General features: G+C 40.2%; 1 protein-coding gene across 2 annotated transcripts in view; it reads left to right on the top strand.

Moving 5' to 3' along the window:
* Positions 1-13,916, top strand: part of EDNRA (endothelin receptor type A) — a 30,899-nt gene extending 16,983 nt beyond the window's left edge. The window contains exons 4-8 of one of the 2 annotated variants that reach the window (XM_009073441.1): positions 4,526-4,724; positions 9,100-9,252; positions 11,402-11,535; positions 11,714-11,822; positions 13,776-13,916. In XM_009073441.1, coding sequence (XP_009071689.1) covers positions 4,526-4,724; positions 9,100-9,252; positions 11,402-11,535; positions 11,714-11,822; positions 13,776-13,916 — 736 coding nt within the window. The remainder of the gene's footprint in view (positions 1-4,525; positions 4,725-9,099; positions 9,253-11,401; positions 11,536-11,713; positions 11,823-13,775) is intronic. The other variant, XM_009073442.1, reaches the window with a different exon arrangement.
* The last annotated feature ends 334 nt before the right edge of the window (positions 13,917-14,250 follow it).

The following is a 14,250-nucleotide window of genomic DNA, read 5'->3' on the forward strand; positions in this document are numbered from 1 at the left end:
CCGATTGTGAAACTCCACTCATTACTGCTGCCCTTCACACAAAGGGACTTGCCCTAACAGTGTATTAAGGTTTCACTGTGCATGCCCAAGGGGGACAATGTCCACTCACATGTGGAGAGGGTTTCAGGAGGCTGACAGAGAACCAGCCATTTGCCCTTCAGAGGAAGCTCCTGTTTGCTTCAGACGCCTTTAAGGCATTTTTAAACCCTAGGTCATGATGGTGACTACAGTGTTACTCTTTTTCTAAACAGTGCCCAGTGGTGACTAAGGGCAAGGATAGTTCCCTTCCTGAGCTTTTACTCTTGCTTATGGCTTGGGCATAATGATTTTGATGAAGAAATGGGTTTAAGAAGAAGAGTGAAGATATGGATCTCATTTAATGTGTATCCACTCTCTCCACTGCACAGCAAATTGCATAGAGCAGTAATGCCAGGGCAGATACTTTCATCTGGCCCAACTTCCAGTAAGTGTGTAAGTTAAGATTTTACCACCAAAACAAAGCTCTAAGAGCTTTATTGTATTAAAAACTTTGTGGTCAACACACTGCTGACTATCCTTAAAATGCAGGACAGCTGTCATCTCTAACAAGGAAGCAGAACAGTTCAGTACCAGCAACAGTAGTGCCATTTAGGAGCTGTTCTTACACTAATCTTGACAGTGACTGCTTCTTACATCCTTGTTATCTCCTCTTATCTTTCCTTGCACTGTTTTCCACTTTTGCAAAGCACTGATGATACTTGCAGAACAGAAATATGTTATACTCATGGGCCATTTGGACACCTAATTTTCTAAAACAGTTAAAAGAAATAGGGAAACCAAAGCACCTACTGATGTTCTCAGACCCAGACAAGATGCTCTTCTAAAAGAAATGTTTAAAGCAACTTACAACTAGATAAGAGTACAAATATTTATTTGTATGTGTTTATACTTCATGAGGTAATGACCCCTTGTCCTTAAATAATGTGCATCTCTAAATCTAATTAGCAGGAGGAACTGCAGAGTCCACGAAAACCAAGTTGGAGTAAATAGCTAAGAATAGAGGAAGAGGGAGAAGAAGAAAACAGAGGATAGAGAGACGTGGGCAGACAAAATATACTAAAGTTGACAGCACAGGCATGAGCAGCTGAAAATGGAAAGAGGAGAGAAAAGAGGAGCCACAACAGTAAACAGATAAAAGGAAGTGACCTGGAAAAGAACTGAATATTTTAGACAAGGTTAGAGACAAGAGAGAAATAAACAGAAAAGAGAAAAGTTAGACAAATCACACACAGCTTTTAGAATGAGGAATTAAATATAATGCATCATGCATGCATTTTATGTCAGCTCCCTAGCAGACATCCTATATTTTCCAAGTACGAGGGAAATAAACCCTGCAGTATTTTCTCACTCCTAATTATGGGAGGTTTGTGGCTAGACAAAGATCCTATATATTACATAACTCACAGAACACCCACTTGAAATATTATACTACCACTATTTTTCAAACCACTCATACAGCAGTGAGTAAAGTTTTTGCAGGTTAATATACATTCAGCAAATTCTGGTCTAATTACTGAGCTTCTTACGCTTTAGCTGAAACCATTCATAAATGATTCAACCAGTAATTCCTTATGTGATAGTTATTTGAATGGTGAATTGAAAAAAACCCCACTCTAATAAAATACATACAGGACTCAAATCCTTCCTGCTGTGCATACTGATCTTCTCATGGACAAACCAGATGTGACTCAAAAGAACAGGTACAAAAATGCGAGAAAGAAAATCATTGGATTCACAACTTGCAGCCCATTTGTGGTCACTTGCATAGTTACAGAGGTGACACAACACAAACTTAGGTATAATTATACACAGGTGTACAGGGCCCTGTTTGCTAAGAGCATCAGTCAGTCAAGGATGGGTTAGTACCTGGTGGGACCAATTGTAATATTGCCAGTGAGTAGAAAGTAAGCTTCAAATTGATTATAAAATTTCAAAAGTTCACAACTATTTGAGTATTTGTGTGAAAATTTATGTTTCTGTGAATATTCCATTTAGTCCTAAAAGCCAAATTTTCATGTTTGGTAAAATGAGCTATGAGAGGATGACAAATTGTATAAAGTTAAATACGTATTTTAATAAGGATATTTGTGAGGAGATATGAGACTGGGCATTACTTTCTGCATTCTCTCTGTATGGTTTTGTTTGTTTCGATGGTCTCAGAACTCTTACCCATGAGTTAACCATTGTCTTCCTCCTTTATCATAATCTTTGAAGATAAGGATGCCTTGAGCAACCTGATCTAGTGAGGAGGTGTCCCTGCCCAGGGCAGGGGGTTGGGACTAGATGATCTGCAAGGTCCATTCCAACCCTTAAATTCTATGATTCTATGCCTTTAGAAGATGTTTTTACTTTTAAATGCAAGTCTAAATTGCAGCTTGCTTTAGCATGTTCAAGGTATTTATGCATCCATTTCTGTTAAAAATATATCCTGAGAGCTTGTCCACAGAACACCTGTGACTGTGCTGTGCATGATATTGCTATAGATACCAAAGGGAAAATTTCTGGTCTGTTTACTGCAAGAATGATGCATACCAGGCTCTGACAGCTCCCAGTGATGTTGTGGAAAAATGTTTTCTGAGGTTTTTGAGAGGGGCTTACAGCCTGGTCTGGAATTCATGCATTTTCCTCTAACAGCAAGGCCATGGGAGATTTAATTTCCAAGCCTTCCACCCTGTTAATAAGCACAGTCCCAAACTAAAAAGGGGGGGGGTGATACATGAAAGCAGAAGAAATGTTTTGTCTGTGAATCCCATATTAGTGTATTGGTCAAAGGAAAAGTCAGGAAGTCTTTTAATAACTAAATTTTACTGATCTCTGTAGCCTAGTTCCTATAGACCTTAAGTAATGTTTTTCCTGTCAGAAGCTCTTCATTCATTCCATCTCAGAAATTCAAAATCCAATACTTCCCAGTGCACTCAAAGCATCCTAATCCAGAGTTCTCAATTACTCTTTTACTTAAACCCTTATTATCCCTGAGCCTTCAAGCCCATGCCAAAATTCTGTGCTCCTTCCAACCACCTCTCCATCCCACCCTAATCCTTCTACAGCCTAATCCTCCAACCTAAAGCCTTCTGATCTAATTTCCCCTGTCCTTTCCTTCCCTTGCCAAAGCTCACCCATCTTCACAATTCAGCGCCCACATACTAACAAACTGTATCCTCCTGGTTGAGAGAATCTCTTTCCCCATATCTTTCACCTTCCTTGTGCCTGCTGCTCTGCCCTTTTGTACTCCACTTAGCTGCTGTCATCAGCTAAAATCACCAGCCCATTTGTGCTTCTCTGAAAAGCTTAACCTTGGCCAATGCCTTGGAAAGTTGTTAAGAATAGAGGCAGCAGCTGCACATATCCAGAAGTTCCTGCCAGGACTCAAGGGGGCAGAAAATGAGGGCATGTCTGAGGAAGAAAATAATCCTTGCCATAGGCAGGACAATAAAATGACACAGCTCCATACAATTTATAATGTGCTTCAGTGACTTCTTATTCTGACTTATTTGTAGCAGCTGAACAAGCTTTCTTGACTTCTTTTCTCCTCAACAAAAGCCTATTTCAGCAGTGCATGCTGTGATGTATCTCTGTAGCACTGCAATTCCAAATGGGAAAGTCTATTCTTTAGGCAAGTAAAATAAGCAGTTTAGAAACTGTTACATCACTAATGACAGAAAGCTCTCCAGCAAGAATTTCCAGCTACTACAAGATCGAAAATAATATTAGTCCTTTCCATAAATTTTAGACAGCATTGCTTTTGCTAAATTGTTGGAAGTGCTAAGTAACTTGTTTACTGCAGATAAGTTACATCAGCTACTGAAAATGCTATTTATGGATTGGTTTTTACTCTGTGTTGTACAGAGCCTATCAGTCTTCTCCCAATAATTTTCAAACCTTTTGAACCACAGCTGACAGAAAGATTGAGGCCTCAAAGCTAATACATTTCTACAAGCTCCTTGAAAACTGACAGACAAGTAGAGGAGAAAGACCCTCTTAGTTCACTGAATAGTGTAAACAGTACAAATGCCTTTTCATTTCACTGAGAGCATTTTCATGGCATTTCACTGCATGGAAACTGAAGCCTTCACTGCAGCTAGCACTGCTGCCACAGCTGAGGAGCTGAAGTACATTGCTGCTTCATCTCTACCAGAATAACTTGTGTGACTGGAAGCTCTTTTTTCTTGTTATGCCAGTTGATCTGGTGAAAGACACAGTCTGTCCTCAGAAACCTTGCCTAGTGTAATCAGCAATCATTACTGTAGTCCAGATAGCAGAATTCCACACAACCCCACAGCTAAGCAGAAGAGTAGCAGCCAGCTACTGCTCTCCATCCCTTGACGTGCCCTGCTGTGTCCTAGGTGGCTTGAGAGCTGGCAGAAGCCCTGGAATAGGCAGAAAAAACAAGCAATACAAGCCTCAGGTATCACCTATAGCATTTTACTAGATCTATAACATTTAAGAAAGGAACTGAGTGTTGGAAACCAATGCCTCTCTCTTTCAGGTACAGAGCAGTTGCCTCCTGGAGCCGTGTCCAGGGAATTGGAATCCCTATGATCACTGCTATTGAAATCTTCTCCATTTGGCTTCTGTCCTTCATCCTGGCTATCCCAGAAGCAATTGGTTTTGCTGTGGTGCCTTTCAAATACAAGGAGCAAAGTTTTGTTACCTGCATGCTTAGACCTACAAATGCTTTTATGTTTGTAAGTAACAGCCTTTCTTCTCTTTCTGGGATTCACAGTATAAGGGTTAGACAATTAAGATACTGGATTATAGAAGGTTTTATTCATGTATTAAAGTGCAAAATGTATTCTAATGTGTAATCATGCAAAGAGCATCCTATGCTTACCGTGACCTGTCTCTACTTTCCACCAGAGAGACTAAACGGGACTTTGCATTTTTATTTCTTCACTACTGGGGATTCTTTAAACAGACATTTGCAATTCAGGCTTGGCTTAAAGTACAGTCAAGAGATGTATCATGGTAGACAGAGCCTTGGAAGGTTTTGAGTGTCAAGATACAACACCTTGGAGCTTGTAACTGCCAAAACTTGTTTTCCCATGATGGGTCATCATTTTGCATGTAGTAGCTCTTTTGGCACATAAAGAAAAGGCATATAAACCAAGTCAAATATAAAAATAATATTTCATTTACAAGAAGTCATGTCTACAAAGCTGACAGACCCACACCTCCAAGCTAGGCAGCTTGTACAGTGTTAGCTGTCACCTAGATACAGCAACTCAAGAGCAAGAGCAGTGCCTGAGACACACCAGGCTGCTTTGGCATGTGTCACAGTCCTTATCCTCTGTGCTTCTGTAGCTTAAGTTTTGCCAATACCTATATTGGCTTGTTCAGAGCAAGTCAGGTGAGAAGCCACCATGGAATTAATAGATTACTGCATAGGGGGATAGTGATTTTCCACCTTGACTTACACTGAGAAAATATCTTAAGTTTTGTTTGTGAACCAAAAGAATGGCCAAGTACCATTTCTGCCCTCAACATAAGGACATGGAACTGTTGGAGCAAGTCCAGAGGAGGCCACGAACTTGATAAGAGGACTGGAGCATCTCCCCTATCAAGACAGGCTGAGGGAGTTGGGGCTGTTCAGCCTGGAGAAGAGAAGGTTGTGTGGAGACCTCAGAGCACCTTCCAGGAGCTGAAGGGGCTCCAGGGAAGCTGCAGAGGGATCTGTGTTAGGAGCTGCAGGGACAGCACAAGGGGCAATGGGCACAAATTGGAAGAGGGCAATTTAGGTTCGATATTAGGAAAAAGCTTTTCCTTGTGAGGGTGGTGAGACACTGTCCCAGGTTGCCCAGGGAGGCTGTGGCTGCCCCAACCCTGGCAGTGTTCACAGCCAGGTTGGATGAGCCTTGAGCAACCTGCTCTGGTGGGCGGTGTCCCTGCCCAGGGCAGGGGTTGGGGCTGGATCATCTCTATGCTCCATCCCAACCCCTAAAATTCTATGGTTCGATAATTCACCCAGTAATGAATAAAAAATGCTAATTTTCTGTTTTGTTGCAGGGGAGGCACATAGAGTTAGGTCTTAGCTCTTGAGAGAAAATGCGTGTTTTTTTCTGGACTAGAATTTTGCATGATAAAGTGCAAGTTTCTCTTTTTCTAATGCCTCTGGCCCTTCTTTTATTGAATCAGAACATGGCTTGGGCTAGAATGGGGAAGGATAAGGCAAAATGGAGCTCATAATTTTAGAAAATAAAAAACACGGTTGATTAGTGTATTTCAGAGGAACATGCCAACTTTGGTAGGGGTGCAGGGATTGCAGGAATAGCAGAAAGAACAAGAGACAAATGCAAGAAAAGACAAATTAAGTTTGCTAATGGAAATAATTAACAGGTGAAGATGAAGTAAAATTGCGCAGGACTTGCTATATCTTTGTTTCTAAACTCCACAGGCTATTTGAGTGTAGATATTGTAGTTGCTGACTGTCATTTATGAAATGCACACTGCAGCTAATGTACCTTTTGTAATGACTGTTTTTCTCCACAAATGTGCCTGGATTAAACGTGTTGATCTTCATTTCCACTCTCCCTAAGAAAAAGAATAGTTTTCTTCTCCACCTTCTCAAAAACACTATCATTTCAGGTCTGTCATAGACAGAATTTCTTGGTTTGATTTATTAGCAGAGTTAGTATCTTTTACTTGCTCAGTATAATTTGAATGAGCCAAAATCTCCCCCCACCAGTTTGATTTTCAAGGAAACAGACCCACATTTATGTCCAAGCTGAGAGTAAATGTTGGATATGTCAGACAGAATGGAGAGCTTTGTGTTTCCATGTGTTGCAAGCAAGTACAGACATGAGATTAAGTGAAAATACAATTTTAACCTTAACTAGAGCATTTACTACCACAAACACCACAATAAACCATTACCAAACTTTGGGAAGGATTTATTATTAACCTTTGTTTTAACAGGAGTTTTATTCATGTTTAAAACTATCCTTGAAAGATTTAAAAGCTTCATGCTAGACCATGATTCCCAAGAGGCTGAGTGCACTAGGAAACTTGTTTAAAATGCACATTTCCTGTAGAAAATCAGTTCCATGTGGGCTCTCAAGACAAACAAAAGAATGTCTACTTCTCTTAAATCAACCCATTTTTGTGCTTTGATGTAAGCTTTGTGAAACTCAGATTCCACAATTAATCATTTACAGACATTTTTGAGTTGGTTTTATAACATCACAAAGTCAGGTCCTCCTCCAGAATTGATGTATTGCTCAGGGTTGTGACACAGATCTCTGTGTCTGTTTTCCTGACTGACAGGCAATGCTCATGGAAGTTGGAGACTTGACAGGACAGAAAGTTTTCCTTGTGAACATGGCACGGATTCACGTAGTACACATTTTGTTGTGTTGCCCAGACAATATGATCATAGTCTGACTTAGAGGAATTTGCCATGGAAAAGATAATTGTCTCCATGTATTTGTAATATTTTTCTCTGCAGAAGGAGCAGAAATTAGATTTGCCCTCGGTACAAACTCTTCAAATACGAAGCATATTTTTTTCTGGTTTTCTGCTGGCAGAAGCTTTGTTCCCAGTGGGGGAAATTCTGCCCTCAAGGAAAGTGCAACTATGCAGCTGCAAACCTTCCTCAAGGAGGAGGCTAATGAGGAGGAGGAAACAAATTAATCAACACAATGCAAAGTGTCCCAAAGTGAGGAGGGACTGTGGCCTAGATACCAGGAGCATAGTCTAAGTTAGCAAGCACTTTATGCAGCTGTGTTGGGGTATAGGGAGAAAAAGAAAAGCATTCCTTTTCTCTTAGTAAATCAACTTCTTAGTGCAACTAAAGCAGATTTTAAAATGAGCATTATTAAATATTAGCCTATGAATTGAATCCATTTTTTTTTCAGCTTTCAAAGTTTAGTGTTATTTGGTACTAAATATGAAAAAGATGTCAAAGGTTTGACTTTTTCAAGCAGGATTCATAAAACCCTCAGCCATTAGGATTTTGACATTTGGTGTGGGAACTGCGATGTTCCAAGAGCACATCCGCTAGGAATAAACAAGCTGCAGGAAAGAGTATGACACATCCCTTTTACCCTAATAACATAGACACAGGAAGTATTTAAAATGCCACATTTCAGTGCACACTTTGGGCTGAGCAGGAAAGTTAGAAACCAAGAGACAATATTTTCTGAAGTCTGAAAACATAATTGTCTACAGGAAAGAGTAATTTTAAGAAATTTTTTAGGGAGGGAGTGCTCAGGCATTGGAATGTGCTGCCCAGGGAGGTGGTGGATTAACCATCCCTGGAGGTTTTCAAGCTGAGACTGGATGTGGCACTTAGTGCCATGGTCTACTAACCATGGTAGGGTTGGACTCAATGATCTTTGAGGTCTTTTCCAACCCAGTTGATTCTATAATTCCATGATTCCAAGTATTTGGTCTAATTTCCCACAATACATAAGTGTATTAACTTACAGCAAATACTTAAAAATTCCCAGCAAAGTATTGCTGCTCAGTGTCCTGTCACAAGAGGCAAATGGTATGAATGGCAGGCAAATGGTTAAGAGTAATTGTACCACTAGAAGCTTTGCATATATCAGACAAACACTTATGAAGTGGCTCCTATCTGCCCAGTACATAAGCAAACCAACTGCCAACCTTTTCACTGATAACAAACAGTGATTAAACTTAGAAGACATTTTGAATTTTTCTTTTTGGGACTCAGGACAGAAGGTGTAGAGGTAAATGGCATTTCCTGAGACAGGCTTTTAGTAAGGTTTGTTATCTCAAACTGACACTGTCTACATGTTGGCAGGTCTTGTTCATGCAACTGGATTTCAGTTTTCATGAAGGAGTGTGAATGCTAGGAAAGCACAACCAAAAAAAACCCATTAATTCCAACCTAAGATTGCAACAAAGGTACAGACAGACTATCTGTAAGGTCAAGTAAATGTTTACACTGTCACAATCCCCATTTTGATGTTGGTCCAAAATGGATCAACAATAAGCACACACACACCAGTGTACCAGCTCTCATGCTTTCTAAAACCTTTCTTTGGTCCTTTGCATTGAATCCTAAGAAAATATCTTCTCTTTTCTTTACCTTATCTCCAGTTCTACAAAGATGCAAAGGATTGGTGGCTGTTTGGTTTCTACTTCTGCATGCCACTGGCCTGTACTGCCATCTTTTATACACTCATGACTTGTGAAATGTTAAACAGAAGAAACAGCAACTTGAGAATTGCTCTCAGTGAACACCTTAAGCAGGTAAATATTAGAAGCACCAATGTTTGAAAATACTGTTCTTTATGGGTTAGCTTGGAAATGTTTCAAAGTGTACTTGAATACAGCGAAGTACAGAAGTAGAAAGTGAGGACGTAGGTTATTTTTGACATTCAGGTATTCGTTTAAACCTGGAACAAAAGACTAAATCATACTCTGAAGAGGCACTGAAGACAGTATGCTCAGGAAAGTAGCCACTTTCTTTCTTTTCTTAAGTCTATATGACAGCTGTGCTCTCTTGCTCTTTAACCTCAAATCACTACTGGCTAAATGCTTTGAAATTTAAAGGTTTGCCAAAAAATGTTTCTTTTTATTTATAAAGATCCATGGATCCTCCCTACTTTTGGCACTCTTTGATATGCAACTTCAGTTTCATATAAAAAGCAATCGTAGAATAACCTAGTTTAGAATAGAGTAGGTTTTGTTTTTCAGGGTTATGGCACTGTTGCAGTGCCACTACTGGAGCTGCTTTGAAAAGAGCAGCAGGAGAACAGCACAGAGAAATGATCATAGAACAAAGTCACTCACAGAACCGTCAGGTCTCACTTGGCTGTTTTTGCAGCAGTATCTGATGTTCAGTGCCTCACCAAAATTTCAAACAACAATCTGTAGTTTTTCCCTTGTGTTACTATCAGCCCTTCAAATTCCACTCTTCTTCCCAGATCCACATTCACAGATGTGGATCCCTAATGCATTTCTCTCTGCATTAGAGTTCTCTCAGAGGTTCCTCCTCTGCTGGTTCATTCCAGATCAGGGCTGACCCAAAATTCCTTGCCTTGTGCAGATCCTCCACTTTTTCCCCTCCTCAGGCCCCAGGGCCAGTAGCACAGTCTGTCCTAGGGCCACACACAAGTTACTCCACCCCTTGGAACTAAGAATGGTATGCAAGAGGTGTGGGAATCCACCCTCCAGCTTTCCCATCCTGCTCTCCAGTGCCCAGTAAGCCACTCAGACTGGTTGCTAGAGGATGACTTAATGCCACAATTTACAAATGTTTGTCTTTTTAACTATCACTTTCTGCCCCTCTTCCTTCCTTCCCTCCCTACAGCCTTGTCCACATTAATGTCTAGTCACAATCCTTTTCATATTTGGATAAAAACTGCGATTATAAAAAAGAGGAAAGAATAATAGTCATATTCAAAGCCTAAAAACTGCAATCCCACATTTGACTTTTTTGTAATGACAGAGCCTTGCAGTGCTCGTTCCTGTTCTATTACCATGGCAGTTTCAGAAGTTGTATCCTCACCCCTTCAAACACTTGTCTTTATCAAACCCATGCCTACCAAACACCCTTGGAATGCACTGCCAAAAATCCACCCAGAAATATGCTACTCCCTAGAGCCATTTAAAATATCCATTAAACTGAAATTTTTTCCTAATTATTTTCAGATTAAGCTATCATACATTTCCAAAATGTTGTTTGTAGAGTAACTATTTGCTTAAGAACACCAAAATCACACAGCAAAATTAATACACTGTGCAGTATCCCTTTGAGTAACATGACACATCCTAAACATAATGTATCAGAGAGAATTTGGCATCCTGAGTAGGTATGTGGTTGAATGGAACTTTCATTGCCAAGTGATTTAGGTGCCTTGGGTTTGCAGACTGCTCCACATCAAGGATTAAGTACAAATGGTTTATCAAAGAGGTGTGAACCCTGTTTGCTTCATATGTGAAAAGGATTTCTTGCAGATTATGCATGTTCCTCATAAAAGTCATTTATCTGAGGGATCGCCAGAAAACTAATCCAGACTAGAGGAATAAGAAATACAGAGAAAGTAATCAGGTTCAGGAAAGAGCAGCAGTGGATTTTCCTGGGCTAACTTCTACAGTGTTCTGGCAATGACCTGTGTGCTCCAGCTGCTCCAGGTTCTGTCGAGGATGGCCAGAAATAAGAACATGACAAGCCCCATAAAAAAAGAGTTCAGGGATATCAGGCAGTCTGGAAGCTGCACTTAGGGAATTCTTGCATGCTTTATGTAGATTACTCACTTTGCCGCCAACATTAACTGCACTTTGGGAATTCTTGCATGCTTTATCTAGATTACTCACTTTGCCGCCAACATTACACTGCAATCACCTGCCAATATGAATTAGGCACTCAGTATTTACTGTTATCTCCTTTTTCTAGCGTCGAGAAGTTGCAAAGACAGTTTTCTGCTTAGTTGTGATTTTTGCCCTTTGCTGGTTCCCTCTCCACTTGAGCCGAATTTTGAAGAAAATGGTATATGATGAATCAGACCCCAGCAGATGTGAACTGCTCAGGTACTTCATTTTCTGTGTCTATAGTTCATCCTGAAAAAGCATAATGCCCTGGAATTCATATGAGAGATACGATTGTGCATGCAACTGTGGTTTTATTACTTTTCAGCTGCATCTGTTTTCAGCAGTTTCAGTTTTAATACATATGAACAGTTCAAATGTTTTGCTTTCTCTTGTCTAGCTTCTTGCTGCCACTGGATTATATCAGCATCAACCTGGCAACCATGAATTCTTGTATAAACCCCATAGCTCTGTATTTTGTGAGCAAGAAGTTTAAAAACTGTTTCCAGGTAAGGTCTTAGTGATAAGATTTTATGTCCAGTTAACTAACTCTATTAAACCATGTAGTTATTATCTGTTTTTAAGAGCTGGGAGAAGAGGCATGCCAAGGAATGGAAGATTACAAATTGTGTAGTTTAGCAGCTCACATAGCACACATACCAAACTGAAAGTGGAACTATCCACTTGATCTGAAATGCTAAACCAATGAACATGTAAACAGACAGACATGCTCTTGTAAATACTATTTATCTGCATGTGACATGCACACGAATCATAGAATCACAGAATTTTAGGGGTTAGAATGGACCTTAGAGATGATCCAGCCCCAACCCCTGCCCTGGGCCGGGACACCTCCCACCAGAGCAGGTTGCTCAAGGCTCATCCAACCTGGCTGTGAACACTGCCAGGGTTGGGGCAGCCACAGCCTCCCTGGGCAACCTGGGACAGGGTCTCACCACTCTTATAGCAAAAACCATTTTCCTAATATCTAACCTAACCTTCCCCTCCTTCAGTTTGAATCTGTTACCCCATGGCCTATCACCGCAGTTCCTAACAAAGATTCCCTCTTCTGTTCCCTTGTAGGCCCTTCAGAGACTGAAATGAAATTGAATTTGGTTGATAACACCTTTTCCACTCTCACTGACACCAAGCTGCCTGCATTAAACTATCCCACTAACAACTAACATTTTCAGGCTTGAGTACCAAACCAGGCACCCGAGTTGTCTTCAGGAATTAAATATGCATTATATTTTCTACCTGCATTTTCCCAGTTTCTACACATGCAAACATATTTTAAGGTTAAAATCATTTCTTTGTGATAATGTGACTCTGTGAGACCCTGTCCACCTAATAAAGGCAATACAGGAAGGAGAAAAAAAAAGAGGGGTAAAGAAAGTATTGAAATGAAAAGGGAAGACTGATATAGTTTTATCTGCAAAGAAAAACAAAAGATGACAGGACTGTACCACTAGACTCTGAGAACTGGCAGAACTCAAGCTACTGAAAAAAAAATAGTGATGCATTATTAGACTAGGCAATACCTGCTTGTCTGTAGCCTGCTCAGATTTGCAAACTATTCTAAAGGGACTATTTTCACATGATAAATAAGAAGTCAGCTTTGGTTTTTACTTCATTTGGGAACTCTGGAGAGGATAATAGGCCTGAACTTGTTCTCAGGTGGAAGAGAGAAACAACACGGGGTACTACCAGGATGCTCTTCATATCATTAGTTGATTCTTCCCATTTGTCCTTCTAAGTATAATTACCACCCAACTGCTGTTATTGGCATTGCTCCTGTGTGGTCCTAACTCTTTTCCCTCAAGTAGAGATTCCATCTACATAAAATTAGGTACCAGTTTTTGTGAAGGAATGAGAGGATTGCTGAAAAATCCTTTCTGCTCCTTTCAGAAGAGACAACTGAACATATCAACCCGTGAAGAACCAGAGATTATGGTCCTGAATTACCTTCAATTCTTAACTGTGCAAACTGATACACCTCAGGATGTTCATTGTCCCTTTTCCTAAACTATTTTGCCTTCTCCTAAGATGTGAGAAGAGACCTGTCACAGACTGGGGAATTTTCTTCCTCTCTCTCCCATGCTAAGCAGCATGCTGCTCCCTAAATTTGAAGGAGAGTGACAAAGAGAGGAAAAAATCACCAGCCCTTAGGAATATGCATTGAATTCTGTCAGTTCTCTATTTATTTTAGTCAAATTTCCCTTTTCATACTGTAAATTTTTTAAAATAAGAGGCACAGGCTGGGCCTAATTTATTTTATTTGTGGTGCTTTATCACTAGAATTGTTTGCATCCTAGGATAAATATGTCTCTGAGTGCAGCTACCACTCCCTTCAGCTAGAATTGATTGTTCATTTCTGAATGAAAAATACAGCTGGCAATCTGCATAGAATTGAAAGATTTGTCTTAACCTTCTTTTTATTTATTTATTTATCTTTTTCCCAGTCATGTCTTTGCTGTTGCTGCTCCCAGTCCAAGAGCCTAGTGACTTCAGTACCAATGAATGGAACGACCATTCAATGGAAAACTCAAGAACTAAACAATCACAATACAGATCGAAGCAGCCACAAAGACAGCATAAACTGAAAGTTAAGGACTCTCATGCCATTTCAGAATCAAAGAGGAAAAAAGAAAGTCACTACAAAGCTATTACAACGGGAAGCCCAGTGACTGTTCCATAATCAATTCAGACACGTGCACCATTGTACCTAATTCTAGAGGTGACTGAGTAGATGGACTGACTAGAACTGTTATGTTCTGTGAACTGAGATCCACTGGATGGCAATTCTGTCTCTGAAAAGGATATTGATGTGATTAGGACACCAGAAAACTGGCTTGAATGACACACGTGGTTTGTTCTTCTGAACCAAGCAGGAACTGTCCAGTGTCTGTGACTGGTGTACAATCCAATCTTTTTACC

Source organism: Acanthisitta chloris, unplaced genomic scaffold, assembly GCF_000695815.1.
Source record: "Acanthisitta chloris isolate BGI_N310 unplaced genomic scaffold, ASM69581v1 scaffold2454, whole genome shotgun sequence".
Lineage (NCBI taxonomy): Eukaryota > Metazoa > Chordata > Aves > Passeriformes > Acanthisittidae > Acanthisitta > Acanthisitta chloris.